The sequence below is a fragment of the Corvus hawaiiensis genome, chromosome Z (genome assembly GCF_020740725.1).
Source record: "Corvus hawaiiensis isolate bCorHaw1 chromosome Z, bCorHaw1.pri.cur, whole genome shotgun sequence".
Taxonomy (NCBI): Eukaryota; Metazoa; Chordata; class Aves; order Passeriformes; family Corvidae; genus Corvus; species Corvus hawaiiensis.
The window spans coordinates 13,458,007-13,485,176 of NC_063255.1; the positions used below are offsets into that span (position 1 = coordinate 13,458,007).

Sequence of the window (27,170 nt, forward strand, 5' to 3'; positions counted from 1 at the left end):
CAGAATTCTGGGCTGCTGAGATTTACCTTTTCATGTCATTTTTTTAGGCTACAATCAATCTCAGTTCTTAGTGTCATGTATACCTTTTTATCTACATCTACCTTCTACATGTCTTTTCTAACTAACTTTCTTGCTGCTTTTCCCCATAACTTCCTTAATTTGATCTGCTGTTTTGCTTTCAGTATTGTCTGCATGGTCTCTTTTAGCCTATTGGGTGTTGGGATAACCAAGACAAGCTGGTGGTTTCTTCTGGTTCTTACCTGGTTGATGCACATTATCCTGTGATGGAGCAGGGCTGCTTGCTTTCCTGTAAGGCAGCTCAGATTGGTGAGAGCAGGCATGCTACAGCGGGGATTACTGTAACACGCATATATCAAACCAGGAGTCCCGTGGAAAGGAAATATATATGGACAGATTCTTGGTAGATGTTTCAGAGATGTTTATTTCTCCAGCCACATGGCCGGGGCTCTGCTCAGGAACTCCCCTAGTCACAGGACCGAGGGTCCTTGCCCGCGCAGGGGAACACAAACCAACCAATCGGGAACAAGGCTGACCAGGGGCTCAGGAAAACCCCTGCCTCCCCTCAGGGCCCCTCTCCCAGGGCTACATGGCAGGGGAGGAGACCCCAATATCTCACTTGTTTTATTTTAATAAAAGGAGAATGAAAACGACTGGATAAACATAACAAGAACGGTTTCAAGACAAAACAAGCCACCCTCCTGAGTCCTTAAATGTCCAAACAGATTCTGTGGAACATCTTAGGGCTGACAGAAGGGAGACAGAACTCTCTGGGCATGCTTTGTGGGGAAACTGAGGCAGGAGAGGGTTTAATTTCTTCCCTCCCCCTTTTCATCCCCCACTCGGCATTGGAGAGGAATTGTAGGGAAAGGGAATTGTATAGGGAAGCCATGGGGTGAAAAACAGATTAGGAATAAACTGGGGATGGGGTAAACTTAGGAAGGGGTTCATATTGGGTATAGGGTAAAAGGGGAAAGTAGGTTGTGGGTAGGGAAGTTGCTGGGATGGATGTTGTTTATAATTTTGTGCATAACGGCTGCCTTTGACTGGAATACCTCCAGGCCCAGTAACATTTGCTGCTTGTAAACCCTTCTTTCCTTGTACTATATCAAATTGTACAACTTCCCCATCTCCTACACTTTGCAGGTAATTTTTACAGTTATTCCTTTTAATAGCAGTTCTATGGATGAATAAATCTTCCCCTGTATCATCTTGTGTTATAAATCCATAGTTGCTTTTTACATTGTACCATTTCACAGTTCCTGTGACTTTCGTGGCTACAACTTCTCCTATCACATGCTTGCGTGTTCGTCGTGGCTGCTGGTCCCACGTGGCTGCTGCCTCCCCTGTTCCAATGTCTCGGCCGGGCCCCCGCGTTGCGGCTGCTCCGCGCCCTCCGACCGGCGCTGCTCCGGCGCGTGTCTGGGCGCTGCGCGGCCCCGCGTTGCCATCGCCGCTGGCCCCGTGCTCTGTGAGCGGTTCCGCTCTGCAAACTCCACGCTGCTTTGAGTGCGGCCCCGTTCCGGCTCGGCACTGCGCTGCGCGGCTCCTCGTGTCGCTGTGGAAACCGCCGCTTCTCCCTCCACAGGGCTCTCCGAGCCGTGTGCTCAGAGCGGCCTGCCACGCCGATGCCCGGTTCCTGGCTGCTCGTGGCCCACGGCACCCGCGGCGCCTGTGGCATCGCTCCCTCACTCGCGGCCGCGTGGCCGGGGACCCCGAGACAGGGATGGGGTCCGCGATAAGATGCGCACTCCTGAGGGGGCCGGGCGCATCCAGCACAGGCACCTCCGCTGGCACTCCGCTGCAGTCACACCCTCCTGGGATGGCGGCCGCGCGGCCTCGGCCACGGGATTAGTATGATCCTCTGCTTTAGGGGTAATGGGACCATACAAATGCTCCTCAAGAGCTTCACTGATTACAAGGGATGCACGGAGAGCTTCTATCGCTAGTCCATGTTCTGTTTGATCCCTTACCTTATCCCAGATCTCGTCCCAAAAACACCCATGACAAGTTCCAGGAGGTTCAATATCAAAAAGTAAGTCTCGAGAAATATAGGAGAAACTTTTGAAAAGCCAGTTAAAAAAATGTTCTAGATCTCCCGGTTCCAATACTTTTTTGTTTTGTTGTTCAAGGATTCCTTTAACTTCTAGATACATTTCTTTTCTGTGGCTCAGAGAGCCACATTTCCCACAATTCTTCCATAGTCCAGAGAGAATATCCAAACCAAGATGAGAAGAGAGAGATCTAGAGTGGTTTTTACTCATGAATTTTCTGTCCTTAGGGATCAGTGTCTTGCCAGCAATTCCCCACCATTTGCTACAGCGGGGATTACTGTAACACGCATATATCAAACCAGGAGTCCCGTGGAAAAGAAATATATATGGACAGATTCTTGGTAGATGTTTCAGAGATGTTTATTTCTCCAGCCACATGGCCGGGGCTCTGCTCAGGAACTCCCCCAGTCACAGGACCGAGGGTCCTTGCCCACACAGGGGAACACAAACCAACCAATCGGGAATGAGGCTGACCAGGCACTCAGGAAACCCCCTGCCTCTCCTCAGGGCCCCTCTCCCAGGGCTGCATGGCAGGGGGAGGAGACCCCAACACAGGCAGACAAATGTTTTGTGGCTGAGCAGGGTTTTGGTGCTTCTGTATAGAGTAACAGAGTGAAAGAAAATACTTTTTTTGTTACCTTATGGCTGCAGAATTTATCGCAGATTTGCTTTACAGAGCTGATGTACATACATCTGAGGGCTTCCTTTCTGTGTAAATCATTAACAGAACTGTGTGTGTGGTCAGTATTCAGCTTATGGTTTAAGTAAATAGTGCTTACTTTTATCTAGGGCATGTGGATAGAACAAAGCATAACACTGTTGAATGTTTGAATTCATCAGTGCCTCCTCTCTAGTTGCAAAAATGATGCCTGGAATTTTATCTTTTATGCATACAGTAGTGGTTCAAAATACAAACACTCCTTTTCCTCACAGAAAAATCCAGCTACTGAAAACAGTTCCTGCATATAATCTGCTTAAACTAAGCTTCTTCTCCGACTTCCCCCTCTTCTCCTGGAGTCAGTGCACTCAGGCCCTTTATTTTCTTGAAGAGCGTTTAAACACCTTGTCCTCACCATTGAGGATTATTCAGCCCTGCTGCAGTTACTCACAAATCCCCTCCCTGACCTGTGGCTCTACTCTTTTGTGCTATCCTGTGTCAGGATTATTGTTACTGTTCTTTCCATCAAATACATTTAGGTCAATAAACTTTGTCTTTCATTTCTTTCCGTAGCATAAAAAACATTTAAAGGAAAAGTTAATATTTCATCTTGCTGGGACAGGCAGTGAAGGCTTAAATCTATAATCTGAGTTTTGTGATATTCAGGTTTATTTCCTTTGTAGAGGTTTTGGTGAAAGACTCAGTGTCATCATTGTTGGCTTCCAAGAATACTTTCATCAACAGTTATTTCTTCTACAGGTTCTTCCAAACTCCTCCTTATTGGTGACTTTCTGCTTGATCCTTCTCAGCTTGTAAGGCGTTAGCTATAGGAATGCATCTCAACCTGAGGTTTGAAAAATAATGTGTAAAAATGCAAAGTTACACAAATTATTTTCGTCAGCAGCTCATTTAAGAATATTATGCTGTGCAAAAACAGTTTGCATGAGTTCACTCTAATTCTTAAAAATCTAACTGTACATCATCTTAAAAACAGAATGCAAAAGGTGGAAAAAACGCCTGTGAAAGGAAAGATTGTGTTTTTACTTCCTGTATCATTTTTTGAGCAGGAAAAAATACATACAGTATTAAAATAAAAAAATACCTACAGTCATAAAAGCTTTGATAGTCAAATAACCTTCCAAGTTTCATTTTCAGCTGTACTCAATGTATTTCACTCACTGTGCCATCATAGAACATGGAAATAATGGTAATTTCTGTACAGTTGATGACATGTGAGAGGAGTTGTGAAGCTTTTGTGAAATTTGGCAGGGAAAATTGTAAGCCATATTGACATGTTTTATTTTTGTATTGGAATTACCTCCATGGAGTTGAAACCAGCTGTTTACTATAAGAGATGTACGATTTCTCCACTTATTTATATCAGTAGCTCCTTATTTATCTGAATAAAGGGAAGCATCTGAACAACTAGACCAGCTGATGCAATAAGTGGCTTTTCAGAAAATACAGAGTGGGAAAATGCAACCAGAGAATGGAAAGAACAAGTACATAGTTACTGACATTCAAAAATAGGGAAGGTAGATATTTCAAGAGAGGAATCCCAAGAGTTTTATATATTGGTTTATTTATTGTGATGAAGGGGACACTTTAAGAACTTGCTTTCAGGTTTTCATTTCAGTTTTTTATGCACGAAAAATAGGGATATTAATATTTAAAATCAGTTTAATCACTGAAAGTGCTACTGGAGCTCTGCTGGATTATAGTATTAGAAATTTTCTAAGCCCATTTCCAGAGTTATTGCATATAAACAGCGTGGTTTTATTTAAAATGAAGATGTTAACTTTTCCTATAACCTAGAATACATTCTGAGTCAGAATGGAACTTGTTTAGTTTTTCCCAAGTATTCACAAGGTACTTATATACTCATGTTTTGTGAGGAAAAGGGCATTGCACTCCCCATACAAATACAAAAATCAGCAGCACTTGCAAGGCTTATGCAACACAACCAAAACCAAAAAGAAAAGAAAGAAAAAAAAAAGAAGTGGGAAAACATATGAGAATTTCAAAACCTTACTGTATCTTCTGTTGCTGAGTGAGGGCAAGGTGATGTCTTTTCTTTACACATCAGCCTTAATTGTATCTATCCTTGAAGAAGTAACATCAGCCTCTTGCCACAGTGAAGAGAATCATGGGTGTGCCCCCAGGGCCGTGGGGAGGTATCTGTAGCCTTAGGATCTTAGAGGTTAAGAACAATGAACTGATAATTAGTTGTTGATATAACTGCATTCATTTCAATAGTTGTAAACCTGACCATTTGTTGTCAGTGATGTTATTGAATAGGCAAACGGTCTTTCTCTAACAGGCCAGTTGGCCACGTGGCATCTCCCCTAACAGGAGGCAGTGACATTAACAGGAATGCACTAGAGCTGGGAACATGCAGGTCTCATGAAAATGACAGAGAAAAAATCATTGCTACCTATGCTAAACTTTTTCATCTGGAACAACAGGCAGCTGCATCAGGCCAAGCTCCCTCTAGTCTTGCTGATTTCAGAATTACTTTTTCCCCAAGCACAAAATGTTCTTGAACTGTTTCTTCTGCACACAAAGTTTGAATAGGTTTTGGTTTAGCAGTGGGTTGGCTTTTTTCTTTTTTTTTTTTTTTTTTTTTTTTTTTTTTTTTTTTTTGTTGGTGCTGTCTGTTCTTGTGCAGTTTATGGAGTGTTTATCCCAAACTGGCTAGGGAAGGCTGATAATATTAAAACAGTCAAAATATATAGTCCTTTCCTGAGCCTATGAAAAAATCCCTGATTTAAAGGCTGTTTCATTATCAGCTATTTGTCCTGAGTGTGTGAGAGCCTACAGGCTGACTCACAGTCTTTGCTGAACCCCTGGTACTGTTTATCCTCCCTACTGACACCACCCAGTTTATTTGCAACAAAGTGGATTTCTAACTGCCTCCATACACAGACGATATGAACAGAGGGAAGTCAAAATGCACAGTGTAACAAGGCTAATAGTTCAGTGTCAATATATGACTTGGTAATTATCTCACACATTACTGCTTTTAGTATTTTTTGGGGGGGTTAGATCTGTTTGCTATCCATAGTTGACAGTTCTGTGGAAGTTGATGAAATTTCTTTTCTTTAATAAAACTTATTCCAGAAAAATTAAACAAAGTTATCATTTCAAGTTAAGACTGTTTTGGAGAAACAGCAGTAGCTCATTAGAATTCATTTTCATCATCTATTTCAATTTCATTTCCTTTTATAGATATATTGATATTCTTATTAGGCTGGTGCTGGCATACCCTTTTTCATGTAGGTCAAGTGCTTTCTTCTTTTTTCCTTGATTGTTCTGTGACTGAATGAATTGCACTTTTTGTTTCACACTTTTCATTTGCTTCCAAGATGGAGAAAGAGCAACAAACGTCATAGAATTAGTATGTAATTACTGTATCACAAAGACAGCCTAAAAGGCAGATAAGTTCTCCAAGAACGTAAAGGGCTTGGATTACAATGAGACAGTGACAATAGGATGGTGGAGCTGTAAACTGAAGGGAAAAATACAGGCCTCGATTTTGATGGCAGTCTTCCAGTACCTGCAGGGAAGCCACTGGGAGGATGAGGGCAGGCTCTTGCTGCAGTGCATGGTAGGAGGACAAAAGACAACAGGCATATGTTGAAACAAGAGAAGTTCTAACTGAGTATCAGGTACTGCTTGTTCACCCTAAAGACAGTCAGGCAGTGGAACATGTTGCCTCAGAGACGTTGTGCAGTACCCATCCTTTGAGATTTTCACTCTGTGAATAGATAAACCCCGAGCAGCATGTTCTGGTCTCGTGGGTAAGTGCCTTCAGCAGAGGATGGATTAGAGATCCTCCAGCATGAATTATTTTTTAGTTCTGTGGTCTTGTGCTGTTCTGCTAAACCTTAATAGGCCCCATGAAATTTAGGTGACACTGCTGTGTCTTTCTACTGCTTTTGTTTTCCATTTTTGGTGCATTTTTTTTACAATCTGCTTCCATACAGACACATGGTCTTTTTCTGTGTTCAGCATTTCCTGAATCAAGTTATTCCTGTATGCATGTCCTGCACAGTTACCTCTGCTTTTTTAGTCCTTCATTAGCAGTGCTCTCAGTAAGATGTAGCTTGTACTTAACTGATCTTTTCAGTCTTGGCAATAAGATTTGCCTGTCATATCTAACTTAGTGTGATTTAACATATGCAGGAGAATATATGGATGTCACTCTTCCTAATCTTGCAGGTTTGTTTACTCAAACATTTAAGCTGCAAATGTTCACAGGATTTCATGGAGTTCTAAGCAAACATGTACTTGGTTTTCCACATTCCACATTAAACAGCTGTTGTAAGTCTAGAGTTAAGGTCACCTAGCTTTTTTGACTTTCTTATTTGTGTTCAGGCAAACAGTATTGATTGCTCTTCAAGAACATTTTTAGAACATTTCTTTTGAAAGGAAAGTTAAACAAATACATGCTTCTGCATGTCTAATTTGACAAACAGAAATAGTTGGCTAATTTCAGTCTACCAGGATGGCGACACCACAAGTCCTTGTATGCAAACTTTCGATGTTTAGTATGCAGCTTGTGAAACACCGATTAATTGCAAAGTATTTGATTTCTCTCTTTAAAAAGATTGCAAAGGTAAGTAATTTTGTCCTTTTTCCCCTAGCACAGTGTTCTCTTTCTCAGCCTCCCGTCCCTTCTGCATGCTCACATGTACAGACACACATGACAGGAGACAGTTCTCCTTTCACCTTTGTCTTCCACAATTCTACTACTGCGTGTCCTCTCTCTTCTTTCTCTGCAGGAGTCTGTTCTTGATCCTCTTTCATTCTCCCTCCACATCTTATTCTGCATTTCATCTGAACAGATAACTCCATCTGTGTTCCCTGTAGTAATTGCAATGAATCTACATCTCCAAACCTTTCCTTCTGACTTTTCTCCAAACAAAACTACTGGCCTGTCTCTTTGACATTTCTTTGTGAATTTGTCATCAGCAGAGCAAGCTAGAAAAGGCTCAAGGACAGTTCCTAATCAGTCACACAAACCTCTTTTATTTCATGCTCTTCCTTAACTTTTGCAGCAGTCTCAACCACCCTCCCAGCTAAGCAGCAAGTAATGTTTCACATCTGCATTCAGATTCAGGCTATCTTGCACATTCTTTTGTATTACTATTCTAAAGTAATGTGTTTCCTTCCCTCAGATCTCTTCATGTATTTTACATTAAGCCGCCACTTTAAAATAAAGAGAAAATTTGAGCAAGGATCAAGCAAACCTCATTCCTTCCCATACAAGTACCTTAAACATGAATCTGTAGTTAAAGTCTGTCCTGGTTATGTTTTTCTGTCACTTTAGCTCTTGCATTTGCAGCCAGAATGGAAACAAAAGGACTAGAGAACAGTTTTAGCATATTTTACTATATGCCATAAGAAATAAGATATTTGTGACTGATTTTCCTAGAATGAGATGATTATTTAACCTATGCCTTCTGATTTCAGGCAAATAATGAAAAAAGTCCATTCATATCCAAGTGAGACAATAATTTGTAGTTCACATGATTTTAAAGGCCTATGCCCTCTTTGCTCTGGTGGCAACATATAAAAAGAGAACTGCATGATCAGAGGGAACAGAAACACTGTTACAGGCTTACCAGAAAAATAAAATTAAACTTAAAAATAATGACCGAAGATTTGGAACATGGAACTCCTATTGGTTTACTAAGGAAGAGAGGCTAACTGATCTCACAATCCATAGGCCCATTCCTTCAAATACTTTATTATACTGTTGCCCAGTACAAATCTTCTATAAAAGTAGGTAAAATTCCCAAAGCTAATACAAATAAATCCTTTTTTCTGAAAATTGTCAAATGAATGGAACAGAGATACTCTAATTACTGTTTCTGCTGATGTGAAAGATTGTGCAGAATTTGTTTAATATGAGGGTCTTTTTGGCAAAATCCTTTAAGACTGTCAGCATATGCATGCTGGCCATTTAAGCCAAGTTGTGTAGAAGGCACCCATTGGCGTAAGTTTATCTCCAGCCCAGCCATAGCCTTTCAGTCTCTTGCCCAGTGAAGTATAACAGAGGATATCAGGAAGAAGGAAGCTAGTGTTGAAGTGGCAAGGTGAAATAATTTCTTAGAAAATCAGGCTTTTTTAGTTCCACTGCATGGAAAAACATGGTTTTTCTTCCAGGCTGGTCTCAGCTTTAATCATGTGTTATTGACGCGTTTCAGAGCTTAACTTCTGTTGAGTCAGTATTGCAAAACTGTTACTAAGAAAGCTTTTGTTCTCACAAAATTACAGACTTACTATATTCAAGGGCACAAAGTGTTATCAGTGGCCAAGAAATGTTCAGTGCAGCTGAGGGTGTAAGGGATAAGCAATGTCCAAAGCCACTCATCATACCCTGCCACCATCAACAAAGGCCAACACCACTGTGTAGAATGGAATTATTTGAAAACAATTTTGTTTCATACCAGCTGTCTGTGATTCAAACCTCATCTCCTGGCATGAGAAGAGGGATGGTACATTAATCATTACAAAAACCAGAATGAGTATTTTCTTCCTCTATGCTGCCATGGTAGAGCTGGCAGAGAGCCCATTTCCTCAATTCACAATGTCCTTAGTCAGTGTATTGGTTTCCTGTGAGAAGGGTTTCGTAGCAGGGGATGAGAGGGGTGGCTTCTGTGAGAAGCTGCCAGAAGCTTCTCCCACATCTGACAGAGCCAATGCTGGGTGGACCCAAGATGGACCCACCAGTGGCCAAGACTGAGCCCACCAGCGGCCAAGACTGAGCCCACCAGCAACAGTGGCAGCACCTCTGGGATAAAAACTGCTGCACCCCCACAGAAGGGAGAGAGGAGTGAGAATGTGTGAGAGGAACAGCTCTGCAGACACAAGGTCAGTGAAGGAGGGGCAGGAGCTCTCCAGGTGCAGGAGCAGAGATTGCCCTGCAGCCCCTGCTGCAGCCCCTGGTGCAGCCCATGGTGAGGCAGCTGTGCTCCTGCAGCCCTTGGAGATCCATGGGGGACCAGAGATCCACCTGCAGCCCGGGAAGGACCCCACACTGGAGCAAGGGCATGCCATCAAAGGAGGCTGTGACCCCATGGGAAGCCTGTGCTGGAGCAGGCTCCTGGCAGGACCTGTGGCCCATGGAGGGAAGAGCCCACACTGGAGCAGGTTTGCTGGCAGGACTTGTGAGCCCACAAGGGACTCATGTCGGAGCAGCCTTCCTGAGGGACTGTGGAGGGGACCTGTGCTGGAGCAGTTCATGGAGAACTGCAGCCCATGGGAAAGACTCATGCTGGGTAGGAGAAGTTTGTGGAGGACTGTTTCCCATGGGAGAGACCCCACACTGGAGGAGGGGAAGAGTCTGAGGAGTCTTTCCCATGTGATGAACTGACCACAGTCCCCATTCCCCATCTGCCTACTCTGCAGGGGGGGAAAAGTAGAGAAACTGAGAGTGAAGCTGAGCCAGAGTAGAAGGGAGGGGCTGCGGCAAAGTGCTTTAAGATTTCCCTTAATTTCTCATTATCCTACTCTGAATTGATTGTTAATATATTAAACTCATTTCCCTAAGTCAAGTCTATTTTGCCTGTGGCAGTAATTGGTGAGTGATCTCTTCCTGACTTTATCTGGACCCAGGAGTCTTTCCTTGTATTTTCTCTCCCCTGACCAGCCGAGCAGAGGAGTGACAGAGCAGCTTTGGCGGGCACCTGGCATCCAGCCAGGGCCAACCCACCACAGTCAGGTACTCCACACAGACATCATAACCTAGTACTATTTTGATCATAAAAGTAGGGGGCTGTGCTGGGTTTTAGTGTCAAACATAATTGTGTAAGCAAAGCTGCAGGAAAAACCAATCTGCATATTCTGTAGATGCTATAAAGAGCAAAGAATCATGTTCCCCAGCAGTAAGATGTGTGCTGTCAATCTAGGATTTTTATAAAGTGATTATCATTAAGACATTCTGGGATAGTTTCATTGCAATCAGTGAAAATGACACTCAAATAGAAATGCCAGGCATGTAGTTCTTGTTAGGGGTTACCAACCTGAATGTTAATGGAGGGAGAGAAAAAAATACCAAGAAATGACAAAGCTTTTATTTTCCATGCAGTTAGCCAAACACAAACAGATGATCTTTCTGAAGAATGACAGTTTGTTCCCAGGTTGAGAATTTATATGACTTATTTAATGGTTTGGCTGTAAAGTTAAAAATAAAGTGGTTTGTAAAGGAATTCAGTCATTGGCTGATGCCATTGTTATGAGCAGATTTCCTCTAAAAAAGGAATCAGATTTTGACTAATGGAAAAAGATCATATAAAAGTAAATAGGAGATTCAGGATTAGAACCAGAATTTTTTCAACCTCAGTGCCAGTTCTTATATATATATACAAGTGGAAAATGAGCATTGCAAAGCTCTAAAGCAAAGTTCTTCTCAGAGCTGGCCTCACTCTCTCTGCCTTTCTCACTCAATGGAATTAGCTGTATATTTCAGTTTTATTTTTCTAGTATTGTCCTGAAAGGTTAGACAGCCTCAGGTTAAAGCACCTGGAGTTCTATTTGGGGCTCCCTAGTAGAAAAAAAACCATGGGCATCCTGCAGTAAGCCCAGAAAAGGATGTCTAAGATAATAAAGAGATGGAATTGTTCCACCAGGAAACAGAAGTTTCAGGGGTACTTCATCAATGAGTGAATGGGGAAGGTATATTGATGCCTTATGCAGCAGCAGCAGCAGCACCTGTCTGAACTAAGACTCTGGTTTCAAAGGTTTTGAACCCATGAAAGTTCCTACCAATTTCACTTGCAGACTATCTGCAGAATTGCAAATCATTTTAACATTTGCTGTCTGTATTTCTGCACAGGTTTTTAACACAGTTGTTGATACTATCAGTGCAGCAGTGCATCCTACTGGTAGTTTACATCTCCATTTGATGCATTTACCCCATAATTTGTAGTATTTGCCCTGTCATGGTACCAAAAGAACAAATAATTTCCCGTTCCTTTTAGTTTCTAGTAAAGAATTGTTTCTATATATTTAATTCACTGAGTGGCAAAAATGCATGAATTCAGTGACAAAAAACTGATTTCATGTTAAAGTGTATACTAATGAATTTAATTCCATAGCAAAACAGACATTGAGAACCTGCTACTAAGCCTTCTAATTCCTGAGAATTAGAAGAATAAAGGGTCATACTTTGTATAGCAGTGTGGTTGTTACTGTGTACTTGTTGACTTGGAGATTTGCTGCTTGTCTGTAGTGTTGTGTACACATAATTGTGAAACTCTTCTAGATACACACAGGTTAAAAAAGTGAGGACTCTTGCTCACGTCAGAGGTTTTGAGACCTGGAAAAGGGTCCATACCTTTTCCTTTTCTATGCATACGTCAGTGGTTTCAAGTACCTGTTTCACCTTCCAAAGAATGAATTTTGTTTATGTGATTAAAGAGTTGATCAGTGAGAGTGGGAAACTGAAATAGTGGAGCAGATTTTGAAATGCAGAGTGCATCAACAGCTTGCAGAACCACTGTTCTTTTTCACCTCTGGAGGACGAATGTTACAGAAATCTCTGTTAAAAGCACTGTCCCTTTGATTTCTCTTTCATATCAAAGACTAAGTGGTCTGTGAGCAGTGGCTAAATGTTGCTGTGTTTATTCAACCTTCGAAAGCTGGGTTCTATTTCTTATCTGGATAGGGCAACATACCATTCTGACTGCACTTACAGCTTCTCAAAGGGCAGCAACATATCCATACGTGAGGTTAGTGACTATGTGTTCAGATCTGTATGCCTGTGTCTGACTCTCAATCTGTGTAATTTTGGATGACTGCATCCAGAGGAGTTTACACTGTGGTCCAGAATGGAGAACAGAGGTAGGCTGTAGGCTTCTGAAGCAGTTTAAGAACACCACAGAGGTGGCTGCTGAACTGAAATTATTCTTATGTGTTTGTTGCTCAGCAGCATTTAACTCTGAAGAAGAATTGATCCATATTATTGAACAGCTAATAATTTTTGTACCAATCAACATACTATATAGAGCATAGCTATGCAAATGTCTAAATGTAGATGGGGCTCTGAAAGTGAAGTAAAAACCAGCTTTAAGAAAGCTGAGTTTAAAAAGCAGAAAAATGGTATTTACAACCCAATGGAATTCCATTACTCAGTCGGTCTACATATTTCTAAAATGTGTGTTTACATGTAAAGATTTCAAAGTGTCTCAATTACCTGTCCGTACTGCCTGCAACAGATTTGCCCTCTTAAGGTTCTATTGCTATTTGTGCCTTGAAAGACCATCCTGAGCCAACCTTCAAAGCCTGTTCTTCATCCAGACAGCAATTTTGCAAGCTGAGTCCCCTACTCTGTCTCAGCTGCATCTGGGACAAAACTCTGGCACAAGGAAAATTTTTCTTCTATGCACTTTGGTGGCTGTTTCTTAGAGCCTTAGAATTTTCTGGGAGCTCAAGTCCACAGAAGAGCAACAGAGTCAGTGAAGGATCTAGAGAGTAAGTCTTGTGAGGAGTGTCTGAGGGAGCTGGGGATGTTTATCCTGGAGAAAAAGCTCAGGGGGAACTTACCACTCTCTACAACTCCGTGAAAGAAGAGTTTCGCCAAGTGAAGGTCAGCCTCTTCTCCCAGGCAGCAAGTGACAGGACAAGGTAAAATTGTCTCAAGTTGTGCCGGGGGAGGTCCAGGATGGATATCAGGAAGAATTTCTTCATGGGAAGAGTTGTCAAGCATTGGAACAGGCTGTTCAGGAAGGTGGTGGGGTCACTGTCCCTGGAGTTGCTTACGAAATGACTGGACATGGTGCTCAGTGCCACGGTCTGGTTGACAAGGTGGAAATCAGTCACAGGTTGGACTCAAGGATCTCAGAAATCTTTTCTGATCTGTTTTGCTCTATGTGCTGGTGTACAACACACAAGACAATTGACAGCCTTGTCAGAGATGTAACCATTTGCAGGATGCACAAATTTCAAGTGGAAGCAGACCTTAAGGGAGATAGAAACCTGAGCTGTTTGGGTCAAGGTTTCTACCATGCTGTCTTGGGATGACTTTATGATGCTGCATCCCCTATTGTCTGCCTTATGCCAGACATGAGTTCTGTGCCTTTAAAGCTAGGTCCAGGAGAGGGGGAGAAGGCAGCGGAATTTTTTCGGCAGCCTATCCCAAACCGAGACACATGCCCAGTTAAAAAAAATAATCTGAATTGAACTTGAAATACTGGTGCCAGGATTTTAACAGTGTCAGATCATATATTCAACATATTCTCAATGTGGCAAATCAAAGATTAAATTAAAGGAAGGATTTAAAACATGGTTGTGTTAATCTTCAGAGATTTTGCCCTTTAAGTGATATAAAATATGCTGTCACCTAGGGCATGCAGCCATGCAGATTCAGACATATGAACATAAAGGCATCACTGAAAAAGTAACTTGAAAAGATGCAGGTAACAGTAATGGCAAAAGGGTGGATCCAAGTTTCAACAGAAATCACTTTTATACCAACGGAAAAGGTCAGCATTTATGCAAGCAAGGATTTAAAAGCCTTGCTGTTACTACCTAAAGTAATACCCACAGTTACAGCGTTTTTCCTCCTGCCATTTCATAAATGTCATCATAAGGTTTTTATTCCAGGGATTGTGGAAGAAATATAGTGGATTACACACAAAATGAATATTTTTACCATTTGAAATACGACTGGGTAACTGGGTGCCTACAAAAACCTAACGATTATGTTGGAATATGAAACAAAATGGGTTGATGGTAATTATAGAGGCTGATAATTGATTTCTAGTGATCTAAATTACCATGTTTAAAATTATATTTTAATTCTTACTAAAGACTCCTAGTTTGCTGCAATGTAACATGAAGTGCATACTACAGAGGGCAAGCATGAATCTGTCTGATGCTTATTCTTTGATCCCTTGTAGATATTAAGTACTTCTAAAATAAACGTCATTGCTATTTCAGATTTATTAACTTCAAATTTAGAAGAGGGGCATAATGATTCTGTGAGATAGCCTTTGTAGGACTAAAACATGCAGATCTGACATTTCAGATGCTTGGGCATTAAAAAAGCTAATCTTTGTCTACCCGCAGTGATTGAAACTTTTAAATTTTGGTTTCAGTTTCATTTAGGTGAAAATCAGATGGTTTCTCTTCCAATTAGCTCTGAAAGGATCACTCCAATACACCTGCCCCACCTTCCCCTTTGGCCCCTAAATTGATTGTGGTTTTATAACCTTGAATAAGCACGCCATTTCAAAGCCACAGGATGCCAGTGTTGACTCCAGTGTTCCTAGGTTAAGTCATTACACAGTGTAATAAGGCCTATAAAACTTGTACTTACTTTACACACCATAGGTCCAGTCTGAGACTTTGTGCAGAGAAGAAATTTCACAGCCACTGAAGCTGTACAATATGCAGTGAATCAAAAACTTTTGTTGAAAAAACAGGTGTAGCCTGATGCATTGATACACGCTCTAGCCAAAATTTCTTCATTTCATTCTTTTTTTCACCAAATAGCAGAAGGGTACTGAAGAGAAGTGATAAAATAGATTTTACTCTGGCGTAGAACATATTTTTTAATCCTTGAAATATTTTCTTCTCCAAACTGTTAATTAGCTATTTCTTCATTTTTTAACCAATAAATGTGCAAACTCCACAGAGGAGCAGGACAAGCTTCTACATTCATGTTAATCTAGTTGGACACATATTTTGTTGCAGCAGAGGTAAGACAGAAGTATTCTTTTGTCTAAAATGAAGCACTATCCATAGTCTGAAACCTAACATCCCATAGGTAGTTGACCTATTTGTGAAGCTATTTATTTCCTTTGTTGCAAAATGAAGCACTTTTTCTTGCAAAATAATTTTTTTCAATTAGATTCTTGACACGTTAATTTATGGTTAGAGACACAAATACTACCATTTGTCAGTAGGAGACACAGTGCTGTCATTGCAGTTCCTAAGGAGCTGAGCAAACGAGTTAATGAATGAATAGGTTAATGAATGAATTCATTAATATATTTACCTTTAACCTCCAGAGATTGCAGTGTTAGTCTTTATTCTGTAAACAAGTACATAAAAATCTCCCAGTCTGCAACCTCAGGGTCATTTCCTCATACTTCAAAACCAAGGAAAAGCTTAAACCACAATTCACCGTAGCTGAGAATCTCCAAAGCTTAGCAACCTGAGTTGAAGACGAGGAGTAGAGCAGGTTAGTGCTGTACTTCACTCAGTTTATATATTCATCGTGAAGAAATCATGAGGGAGATTTGTACTCCTGATCAAAGGGTGAATCCAATTCCTTCAGAATGCATATTGCAGCTCTTAGGAACGTCAGCATTCTTCCACTGCTAAAGTTATTTTTCTTTGTCTGGAAGACAACAATCTGTGTAGAACTTAACAGGGTTGTGATAGAGCAGTATTGTAGAAAATGTAGAAAATGTAGAAAAGCTCACAGTAGCTTGAACATCTGACTTTCTGTAATAAGACTCCCCTCATGAGGACGCTGTGTGTTTTCTACTGATATTAGAGATAAATGCCACCTATCTAAACTCCTGTAGAGAATAATTTGTTTATAAAATTTGTTGAACACATGTCTACTCAGGAGTTAGGTACCTGAGGAAATCTATAAAATGCCACCAAGATTAGAGCTAGGCATGATAAAGATACCTCTCTGCATATCCACATATTTCAGTATTAAAGGGGGTATAATACTTTAAGAGTGCCAAAAGATAATTATTTTAAGTTCAGTGCACTGAAGGCTGAAGGTTTACTATTGTTGTGTTCCCATTATTGTCAGAAATTTCACTCGAATAATTGGTTTTAGATTTACCAGGATAACGTTGTTTCATTCCTTTAGCCAACCAATGTGCCACTTATCTGTACATGGCATCAGTGGTGGTCTTTAGCATGCAACCACAAAGCTCTTTTATCAACAAGTTTGAAGCTTAGGGAATATACTTGAGAAATATTCATGCTCATAAATAATAGGACATTGAGTGGTTTTTATCAGTTTGATTGGAGTAGTAATTTTTGGTAATTGTGTTCTTTTACAGAATAACTCTGCAGTTACTTGAATAATTCAAGTGTAAGCATACAGTAAGTACTCATAAAAATACAAAGAAACAGTTACTTTTACAACCTCATACTGAGGATCTCCTGAAAAAAAGAACACTGAAACACAAAACGATTGTTTTTCTCTGCTCCCACTGATACTGTTAATTGCTGAGCATATTTGTGATTGAAGAAGAAAATTCGCTCCCCTGCAGCCAGGCTCTTTCTCGTAGAGTCTTATCACAGTCATAAAGCTTTGAAGAGAGACTCCAGATCCAGACTCAGCCAAAATGGGCTGTCTCACTACAAGGGAATAAAGAAACTGCTCTAGAGCTAGGGTCACAACTTTAACATTGCCTCACTGATGCTTGCAGGTACTAGGATGCAGGAGATGCTTCACCTCCACCCAACTCCACAGCCTGAGTTCATCAAGAAAAGGCTGTTGGGGGTTGGCATCCAGTGGAAGGAGCTTTGCAACTCACACAGGATCATGCAATACATGCAAAATTACAATTTTGTCTGACCTTCTACTGCCCGGTCCCAACAGATTATTTGATCTTTCCCATTTCTGTGTCACTCCTCATTGTCTTATTCCCACTAACCTCTCACAGTTTTCTCCATTACTGTGCTCCCTTTACTACATTCAAAGTCCTGTTCCTTTGCTTTCTCTAAAGTTTTCATAATTTCTGTCTCTCTGCAATAAATCTCCTCACCTCTACACCAGCATCTTCCCCCAGAAATGTCAAAACAGCAAGATTTTCATGCCATTGCATTACTCATTGAAATTCTGTGTATAATTAAAAATTATCAGAAGTTTTTCATCATAGCATGATTTTATTGGAAAATCGGGAAAAAATGAAAATATTTAATTAGATTTCAGAAAATGTTCTACTGGAAAATTTCAAAACAAAATGCTTTATGTTGATATTTGCTGATACTTGTTCATTTTGGAATTTTGAAAATTTGCATGCATTGGCTTTGGTTGAAAAAGAGTTTGTGACATTCTGAAATGAATTTTCTGAAAGTGATACTTCATAGGCAGTTTCCAATTTATGGGATATTTTGAAAATATTTTACCAATAAAATAATCTTTAGTCTCAAACCAAAAATATGCAAGTTTTGACCTGCTTTTTATATCCCTTTCTTCTACACTGTATTATTAATTTGCTACTTACATTTTCAGTTCTTAAGAGCAGGAACTCTTCTTTGTGCAGTACCTAAGATGGCAGGATTCTGTCTTTGTTCTCAGGACCACCACAATAAATATGATTCAAATAATGATTGTTTGCTGTAGAAATACTTGGATGAGAGTCATTGGTCTGGTTACTGCAGAAGATTAAGGTTTGCTCTATCATAAGCCTTTTCAAACAGTGATATGATGAAGCCAGTTCTTGTGGCACTGTTGCGACTTTGGTAGAGAACACATTTTACGTCAGTCACATTATGTAGGGACACACCACTGTTCATAATATCACTTCCTGATGAAGGAAGTAATGAAAGCAGAATAAAATTTGCTGAAAGGATAGAATTGTATGTTTTGATGTGGTACCAAGTAGTAGAAGATTCTATTTAGCCAACCTTGAATCAAACAGTGTTCCCAGCATGCACACTCTCAAACAGATTTCTGTCCTCTCTAAAGCAGGAATCATTTATTGAGCTCTATCTTTAAACTGCATTTCACCTTATGCTGTGGTTGAGTAACTGCAAACACTATTTCTGCCATATTCAGGTGCACATTATTGATGCCCTTTTAAATATGCACATTCAAAAAGAAAAACCATTTATGGCCCTCAATTAAACCTGTTGCTCTCTAATGGCATAATGTCTAGCTCCCAAATAACTTCATGGTATTTTTATTGCTCTCGTTAGCTTTACTGAAATGGAACCGAAGAATACCTTGGTAACTGAGTAATATGTCTTCCCACCTTGTCTCTGGGAGATACAGACCATTCTTAATCTTAGCTGGAAAATACTCTGTTTTGTTTCAAATTGTTTACAGAGAGATTTTGTTAGAAATAGTATGATGAAGTTAGTGATTTCATAGTTACCTAATGTATAAGCAGGTTTTTTTGCTCTGGCAGATAAGTTGCCCATTGAAGTTCATCCAAATTCTTTCTTCACAGAATAGTGTGGAGTGGATGGCAGAGAGCAGGTGGTTAAACAAAGTAGAGGTCTTTTGGTAAAACACTGCACATCAGTGTGCTAGAGTCAACTCAATCAGGTACCCCATAGCTGTGAGGCTGCTGTAGGTCTGTATCTTCAGTTTCTGACTGTAGCAAAGCTGAGCAGCTGCTCCCAGTGGGTGGGTACATGGACACAAAACCCACACAGAGGCCACGCACATCAACAAAGCCCTAACATATAGATCTACATATGTATGTGTGGATTTGTGCATAAAGAAATGGATTGCTCTAGTAACTACTTTTAGATGTTTAGCTGACCTAGTAGCTGGTCCCAGCTGTAGGGGAGCTGCATTCGAACCTGGAGGTTTGCAGTCTCTTCCTTCACTGGCTAATCCAGTGGAAAGTTCAGTGGCATCCAAAAGTATGACTCAGAGCAGTCTTCCCAGATGGGAGACAGAAATAGGGTTTAATGAGCGTACAGGTAGACTGCACAGTGATCCAGCACACACTTCAGTCTGACAAGCCACCAGTTTATACTGAATACCTTATTCCCCTTATTTTTCATTGTTGTTTCTCCCCAGTCCACTTTGGATCTTTCCTTTTCTCTCCAAAACCTTTCCTCCCACTGCATCCCTTAATGAGTATTCTACCTCTTTCAGTCAATGAGTCACGGGGGGAAGGGCATTAGTTTGGTGGGTTACACACGAGGACAGTGGTCTGACTCTGCTTTGGTAGTTAGGTGTAGCTCATTCCCAGCACCCTATTTTCACTGATAAGGCTGCCAGAGTTCCTCCCCCAGCCCTTTCAGTTTTTATCTGATCATATCCTGGCCTATGCAGATGTTGATTAGCCTTTAATTGAGTAGCCTAGCACAGTCTACAAGTAAATTTAAACTGCATCCAAAGCTCATTGCTACAAAATTTTGTTTGAAATAGATAAAGGAAAGCAAGTACAATATTTTACCACTGTCTCTATTGTTCTCAATGTTTAAGTGTATTTACTTAGAGTGTCAGTATCTACAGTAGCTAATACAAAGAGTGACCTTTTTTCCTCTTTATGTTTTAGGAATAAAGTAGTGATACTTTTGGTAATATATTATTCCTGGATTTTTTTTTTTCAATTTATCAAGTAATCTGACATTCATGAAAGAGAGTCATAAAAAGCTTCCTCACATACATGAATCCTCTGGGTAGAAAATTCAGTTTTATACTTTATGACTATGCTATATATCAAAAATACTTAAAATTACTGCAAGAAGATAATGACTGTGGAGTTCATCTTGGTAGTTGGTAGAGATGAATGTACGTCATATTTCAAGTTCTAATGTAAATTCTAGCTTTCAGTCTCTAAAATTTTACTCTTTAGAAATTATTATTTTCTTTTCTGCAAGAGACTTCTGTAAAAATAAATCCTGAAATTATGGCTAAACATACAAACCACCAGGGAAGAAAATGGAATATTCAGGAGATGTGAGACTGGTAGAGAAAGATAACTACTGTTAGCTAAATCATTGGCTTTGTTTTAGTGGGAAAACAAAGGCAGTAGCAGTGGTATAAAGAAAAGAAAAGAAAAGAAAAGAAAAGAAAAGAAAAGAAAAGAAAAGAAAAGAAAAGAAAAGAAAAGAAAAGAAAAGAAAAGAAAAGAAAAGAAAAGAAAAGAAAAGAAAAGAAAAGAAAAGAAAAGAAAAAAGAAAAGAAAAGAAAAGAAAAGAAAAGAAAAGAAAAGAAAAGAAAAGAAAAGAAAAGAAAAGAAAAATTGTATAAAATTATCAGGTTTTAGCTTTTGTTACACTTCTACTATGAGTTTGTTGGTCATTCTTTATTTTTGTTCACTCTCTGTAAAGTAGGGATAATGGTAATTTCTTCTCTTGGCTTTTTATTTTTTTGTCAGTTTAGGTAGTGAGAGTTCTTAAGAGAATTTCAGGCTCAGTTCTGTAAAATCAATAGGAATTAAGAGCATAAATACTATGATGGAGATGTAAGGGTCTAAACTGTTTTCAAGAATCTGGGGGTTTGTGATTTTTCTTTTTCAAAATTGACTCAAGTCTTTAGACTGGGGAACATATCTCCATGGGTGAGGAAATTTGTTCCATTCATCATCACATCTTGACTGCTAATCAAAGGAAGGACTCCAAGGGTTGTTAGGAGGTGATTCGTGGAAGAGAGAAATTTAGGAAAAATATATTATAAGCCCATATATAGGCTTTTCAGATGAAATCTAAAAGGCTTTGCCACTGCTCCCATTTTATGCAACACAGAAATATGAAGCCCTTAGTCACAATAAATTAACGGGATATGTAGGTTCATAGCCAGCAGCAGGTACTAAGCTTCCTCACAAAGTACGCCACAAAACCTATGTGCTTAAAGTAGCCAGCTGGAATCAGTCACAAGAAATTCAGATCAGAGACATGCCTGAGCTCCTTATCTACTCTGGAGCCTGTACATCACCATGAAGGCAGTACTGGGTGCCTGGGGGATTCAGAGACATCCAATTAGGGCTCTTTCAGAGAGGGAAAGCAGAGCTCTGGTCACACTGCACATCTACGTCTTTTAATTTGCAGTATAATCCCAACCATCACCGTCAGTCAGAAACACATCTGGCCATGATGCTCAGGCCATGGCTAGGAACATGTATCCAGGTTGGCATCTGTGATCTCTGTGTGGGAGGGCAGACCTCTGCCATGTCCACAGTACACAGTGAATGTTCTAGATGATCTAACAGACTGTCACATTCTTGCTTTACTGAGTTCTTTATTTGTATTTGGTTTCATATATCTGTAGTTCAACCTTTCAAATGGTAATGAACTAGGGTGCTTTGAGAACTCCTTAAACTGCCTTCCCCCAGGCCTGAAAGATGAACATTGTTTATCATCATGACTAATGGAAATGTCAAACTTTTTCAGTAGAGATTGGTAAAGTACTTTTGGCTTTTTATTTCTTTAGCCACAGAAGCAGAACATGTGTTGGACATAATGTCACTGCCAGTGGGTGATACACAGCTGTTCCTGTTCCTGCAAGCCTGAAAACACTGCAGATAGAAAATTTTTCCATCTGTGCAGAGCTGAGTAAAGACTTCTCTGTCAGTCTCAAGAAATTTATCCATCTGCATAGCCAAGAAAGAAAGAAAGAAAAGAATGCAAGAACTAAAAGTCAATTAGGACAAGGACATGTTTCTCTCAACTCTGCTTCACAACACCTCATTTCAGTATTGGTGTTTAGCTTTCATCTTCATCTAGTAGCATTGTCAGCACAGTTTTCAAACCTACAATTTCATCATACTGTTAATTCTAGAGCAGCATTATTTTAGAGGAATATCTAACTCTTCTATGCATTCTAAAACAACAGTCATAAGTTCCATTTCCATCAAGGAGCACTGTAGTCTGGCATGTGATGTGCAGCTGTTGAATACTATCTAACAGCTGTGTTAAAAGGGAGAAATTCAGCTCGAATGTCAGAATGCAATAACTCGGTTGGAATTAAATCAAAACTTTCAAAAGGAGGCGTATGATCTTTTAATTAACAGTTACTCAATCCTTGGTTTTGGATGACATTCTGGCAAATCAACGTCCACTGTATCCCTTATAAAAAAGTGCATTCAGCCCTAAAAGTGAGACATTACCTCACAGCATCTTCAATAACGCTAATCACCCTTTTATGAAAACATTTTCATGTCATAGATAGGGCAGATGCACTTTAGATACAGTTATGACAAAATGGGCATTACCTTTTTATTAAGCAAGTATTTTCAAAAGAACACGACATCTCTCCAGAAGCCTTTTAAGTTCTATTTGAGTAGCAAATACCTAATAGCAAGCAACCATGGAAACTTTTTACACATTCTTATTTTCCCTCTTTTGGTGCTTATCTCCTGCTATGGTTACAGGTGACAACCACGCTTGCATGGAGTACAAAGCCAATTCTTGAAATCACCATCATGAGACAGTCTGTGTGTCATGTTCGTAGTCGTGCTCTAAAATCTGTTTGGTTCTTTTTTCCAATATAAGTTACCAGAATTGTACACAGAGCTTAGTCTGTGTCACTGATAGGTCCATATTCTTTCCCTATGTCCCTCTTGTTCTTTTTCACGCAGACACATTACAGAAGTGGTTCACAATCATCTCATTTTCAAATGCTCCAGAAGAAAAATACTTGGGTTTAAATTCATTAATTTCTTCCTCTTGCTATTGATTTAGTTCTTTAGGTCTTCAGTTTCCAAAATCATCCCATTTTCCTTGAAGTGTGCTCTAATAAAGATCTTTCTTGATGATGCTTCTCATCTGTTGTATTAAAAAATTTCATTCTTTCAGCCACTGTAATCAGTTTCTCTTTCTGTCAATTTTTCACATAGAAAGGTACATACATAAAAGTAAAACCAAAAAATCATGGTATTAGTTCCTTATCTGTATGAGTCTTAGCTTGAAAATAACATGTTTTGCAAATGTTCCAACTATTTTTACAAGTAATAAAATATTGTAAATATTATCATATGTACAAGAAATAGTTACTGTTTGTAGTTTCATTATTTCACCTTCACCTGAGAAAAAGGTGCCTTTTTATGACCACAATCATCTGTGTTCCTCATTATATAACCCCAAGTTTTTGGCTAATTTCTGAAGTCAAACACTAATGTTTGTGCCTGTTGTTTGTTTACAGTAATAAAGATTGTGTGTGTTTACACCAAACTGGAGTTTATATTTAAGTGGTTCTCTCTTCACTGTCTGTATATGCACAAAATGCTCTGAGTGAGTTTAAAACTAACCCAGATGCAATTTTCCAGCCTGTAGCTCAGTCACAGGCCTGAAACGTGCCTGGATATTCAGAAGTGGCGTATGGGAATGTAGCCAGCTGTTGTTCTCTTCCACACTGTCCCCAGTAAACATGTTTTAGACTTAGCTGCATTAACTGACACTTGGCTTTGTGCTTGACAAACATTTGTATGATAATGGATTATAGTTTCTTGATAAAGAAAATGACTTGCATACTGAAAATTCAGTCATCTGATAAACCACAAAGGACTTTTCCTTACCAAGAACACATTTTGTTCCCATGCTGTGCTACATGGAATGGGTTGCAAGCATACAAGTACCTGTAAATGTGCTAGGGGTAGGAATGGAAAGCTGAGATAAGGAGCTCCCTATTTAGATAGTAAATTGTTCTTCTTTAGTGTCGAAGAGTGAGGTTGGCTACTGAGACTGCAGTTGTCATCTCCAAGCAGGGAGCATACTGGTGGGAGAAGCAGGAGGTTTGCTTTAAGTCATTATGTTGTTTCTTCAGGCTAAGCGAACAAGATTTAGCAGCAACAGGGACTCCAGAGCACCCCGAGTTGTAACCTGAATTCTGAGGACATCTAGTGGTGTCAGCCCACTTCAGGGACTGGGTCTTGGTCACAACTGGTGAGCTCTCGCACATCTGTATTTCAGCTGAAATTTACTACGAAATCAAATGCAGGAAAGACAATTAGTTGAATGAACTGAAAGAGTAGCATTCTTCAGCTCAAATCCTGAATTCAACATTGACCGTCCCAAATATTCAGAAGTTTTGAGACTGGATCAAAAATCATAAACTTCTAAATATGTATTGGACATTTTCTATTTGCCTGCTGTTTTCAGGACTTTCAGAGTTCAAGTATGTTGACCTCCTCTTTGCATCAGTAGGGATAAAACTATATTTTTGTTACCAAAAGGCTGCTTTCTTAGGTTAATTAATTAATCTAGAAGTTAGAACTCTAAGATAAGAACCAGGATCCCAAGGTGCCAAAGAAATATGCAAGACTTGTTGATGCTAAGAAACTGTAATCCTAGTCCTGCTAACCATTCAAAGACCTCTGGGAAGACCTGCTTGCTTCTCTGTGATTCAGGTTTTCAGCTTCCAAAGTGGAACTGTTGGTGTTGCCTCACCTTTTTGAGAGAGAACAAGAATCAATTAACTGCAATTCAAAAAGGACTTTGATCAAGTCAAGTGATACGTATTACATGCTGAGCATTGTTACTGATTGTTGCATGATGGCGTGTTTTTCAGTGAGCCCTTGATCTGATACTTCTTCCTGAAGAGAGACGGGCATCATGAAACAGAGATTCATTTCATCAGTTCAAATTATTTTGCAGCTTGCTCTGACTACAGTAGGTCTGACAGGTAAGTACAACACTTCTTGAAACACTTGTTTTTTCCTTAAGACACTTTCTTTAAAAAAGTCTGAGGCTTTACCCAATCTATCCTGACCACCACAGGAGCATGTACGTATTTAAATTTCTTTCTTCTGAAGTTTGGTATGGCAATTTTGAAAATGCCTGGAGTTGTCTTTTCTTCTTATACTATTAATTTAAGGGTTGTTTGGTGGCAATACTGAAAGGCACTTACTCCACCCCTATGCTCACTTTATGCCTGTCACCTTCTTGGGAATTAGCATATGAATAGTTACACTATCTGAGATAATTATGTGAAACTTTAATGTAACAAAGATAAGCTTAGGTTAAAAGGTCACATGCTTTTCATTTTAAAAATGGTCTGTATTCTTGGTATAAGTTAATGACAAGTAGTCTTAACAAGAAATATTCTTAAATGTATTTGGATTAACAGGGAATATTTGAATAATTAATTAATATATTCAGGTTGCTAGTACCCAAAAAACTCCATCCAGACCATTGACTTCCTTCTTTTTTTAATTTTCTGACCTATAATTTTCCCCAAATACGCACAAAGAATGGAATTTTAGTTCTGTTGCAAAGTTGAAGGTGAAATTTAATCTTAAAATTATCTGAAGATGAAAAAATTTCATGTTTATGGGGAAGAAGACTAAAGGTCATATATTTACTTCCCATCTCTGCAGTTTAATTTGGAGATAAAGATACAATTTTGAATTTAGGTAAAAATTAAATTTTCTTGTTAAAAAGAGAAGCAAAATCATTCTACTAGCTGTTTTAAAAGTTTGAGGTAAAATGTACTTACTTTTCGGAGAATATTGATCCTTTTCCCAGGCAGAGTTATTTGCCCAATTCAGTTTCATGTAATTTTATTGTTTTCGAAAAAGCATTCCATGGTGGACTTATTATTCAACAATAGCATCCAAAATTATTGACCACCACTAATTTAACTAGCTGGGTTTTTGCACTTCCCTAGGACAAACGTATCCTGGAAAACCTCAGATAATAAGATGTCGTTCTCTAGAAAAGGAAACCTTTTCTTGTTGGTGGAAGCCTGGCTCAGATGGAGGACGTCCTAACAATTACACCCTGTTCTACAGCAAGGACAGGTAACAACTGGTGCATATGTATTCTGTAAGTGATCAAGTTATGATTATGACAGACCGAGAGAATGACCACACTAATTTGTAAAGTTGTTTTTATGAATCCATTTTAACCTCAGATTGACAACAAGGGCTGCATAAGATCCATGGTTTCCCTTGTTGGAAGAAAATGTGATCACTGTCAGCCCCAAATCTTCAGCCTGTCCCTCCTGAAACTCATCTACTGAAAATCCCACTTGTCTGAAGATGTGCTGGGAAAAAAGGCACGTTTGCCCATCTTTTCAGGAAGCACACAGCTTTCAGCTGAACAGGGTCTCCTCTGAGCGGTGGAGCATGAGGTCACTGTGGGGCAGCAGGTCTCCCACCATCCCAGCCATGGAGCAGGGCAGGAGGGGGACAGCCCAGCCCTGGGCATCAGTCACCTTCTTGGGGATGGGAACAGGGACATGCTGAGGCCAGGCTGGGGTGGGACATCAGCCTATGGGTTGGGGGTGTCTTGAGGAGCCTGGGGCTGGGAAGGACAGGGCTCTATGGAGCTGGAGACCAGCTGACCTGGTGACTTGGGAGCCAGGTAGAACATGGAGGGGCTGGGCAGGGGCAGTGAGGGCTGGTGGGGCCCTTGTGGCCGTGCCAAGGAGCTTGTCCACTACCATGCACACCAAAATCCCCATCTGGACTGTAGTCATTGTTCCGCCTTTTGGTTTTGTGGTCAGTGGTTCCCAAAACAGAGTGAAATCAGACATGGGTATCGCATCTCAAAAGTTAATATTTTGGTAAGTACTGTGACTGCCTCATTGTGTTCAGGAATAAAGTGCGTATATGTTTGGCAACTTTCATTAACTTGTCCATCTTTGTATAACTGAACTTTCTTCCTAAAAACAAAAGGCCTTTCAACAGGCACAAGTAAGCAGAGAGGCTCAGACACTAAATTTTCTTTTAATAAATCCAGTGAGATTCAGAACAGGCAAGGTAAAGCCTCAGACATCCCTGCTGAAACTAAATATTCCAAATCACTGAGCAGAAAAAGGTGCAGACTTTAAT

At 39.9% G+C, this 27,170-nt stretch overlaps 1 protein-coding gene across 7 annotated transcripts in view; it reads left to right on the forward strand.

The window, feature by feature from the left end:
* The window catches only part of PRLR (prolactin receptor), a 154,977-nt gene that overhangs the window by 105,728 nt on the left and 22,079 nt on the right, over positions 1 to 27,170 (forward strand). For 5 of the 7 annotated variants that reach the window (XM_048291007.1, XM_048291008.1, XM_048291011.1 and 2 more), the window contains 2 exons: positions 24,905 to 25,018; positions 26,003 to 26,135. In XM_048291007.1, coding sequence (XP_048146964.1) covers positions 24,949 to 25,018; positions 26,003 to 26,135 — 203 coding nt within the window. In that variant the 5' untranslated portion in view covers positions 24,905 to 24,948. Of the gene's footprint in view, positions 1 to 15,603; positions 15,923 to 16,766; positions 16,810 to 20,647; positions 24,280 to 24,904; positions 25,019 to 26,002; positions 26,136 to 27,170 lie in introns of those variants that run through there. The other 2 variants (XM_048291012.1, XM_048291013.1) reach the window with 2 other exon arrangements.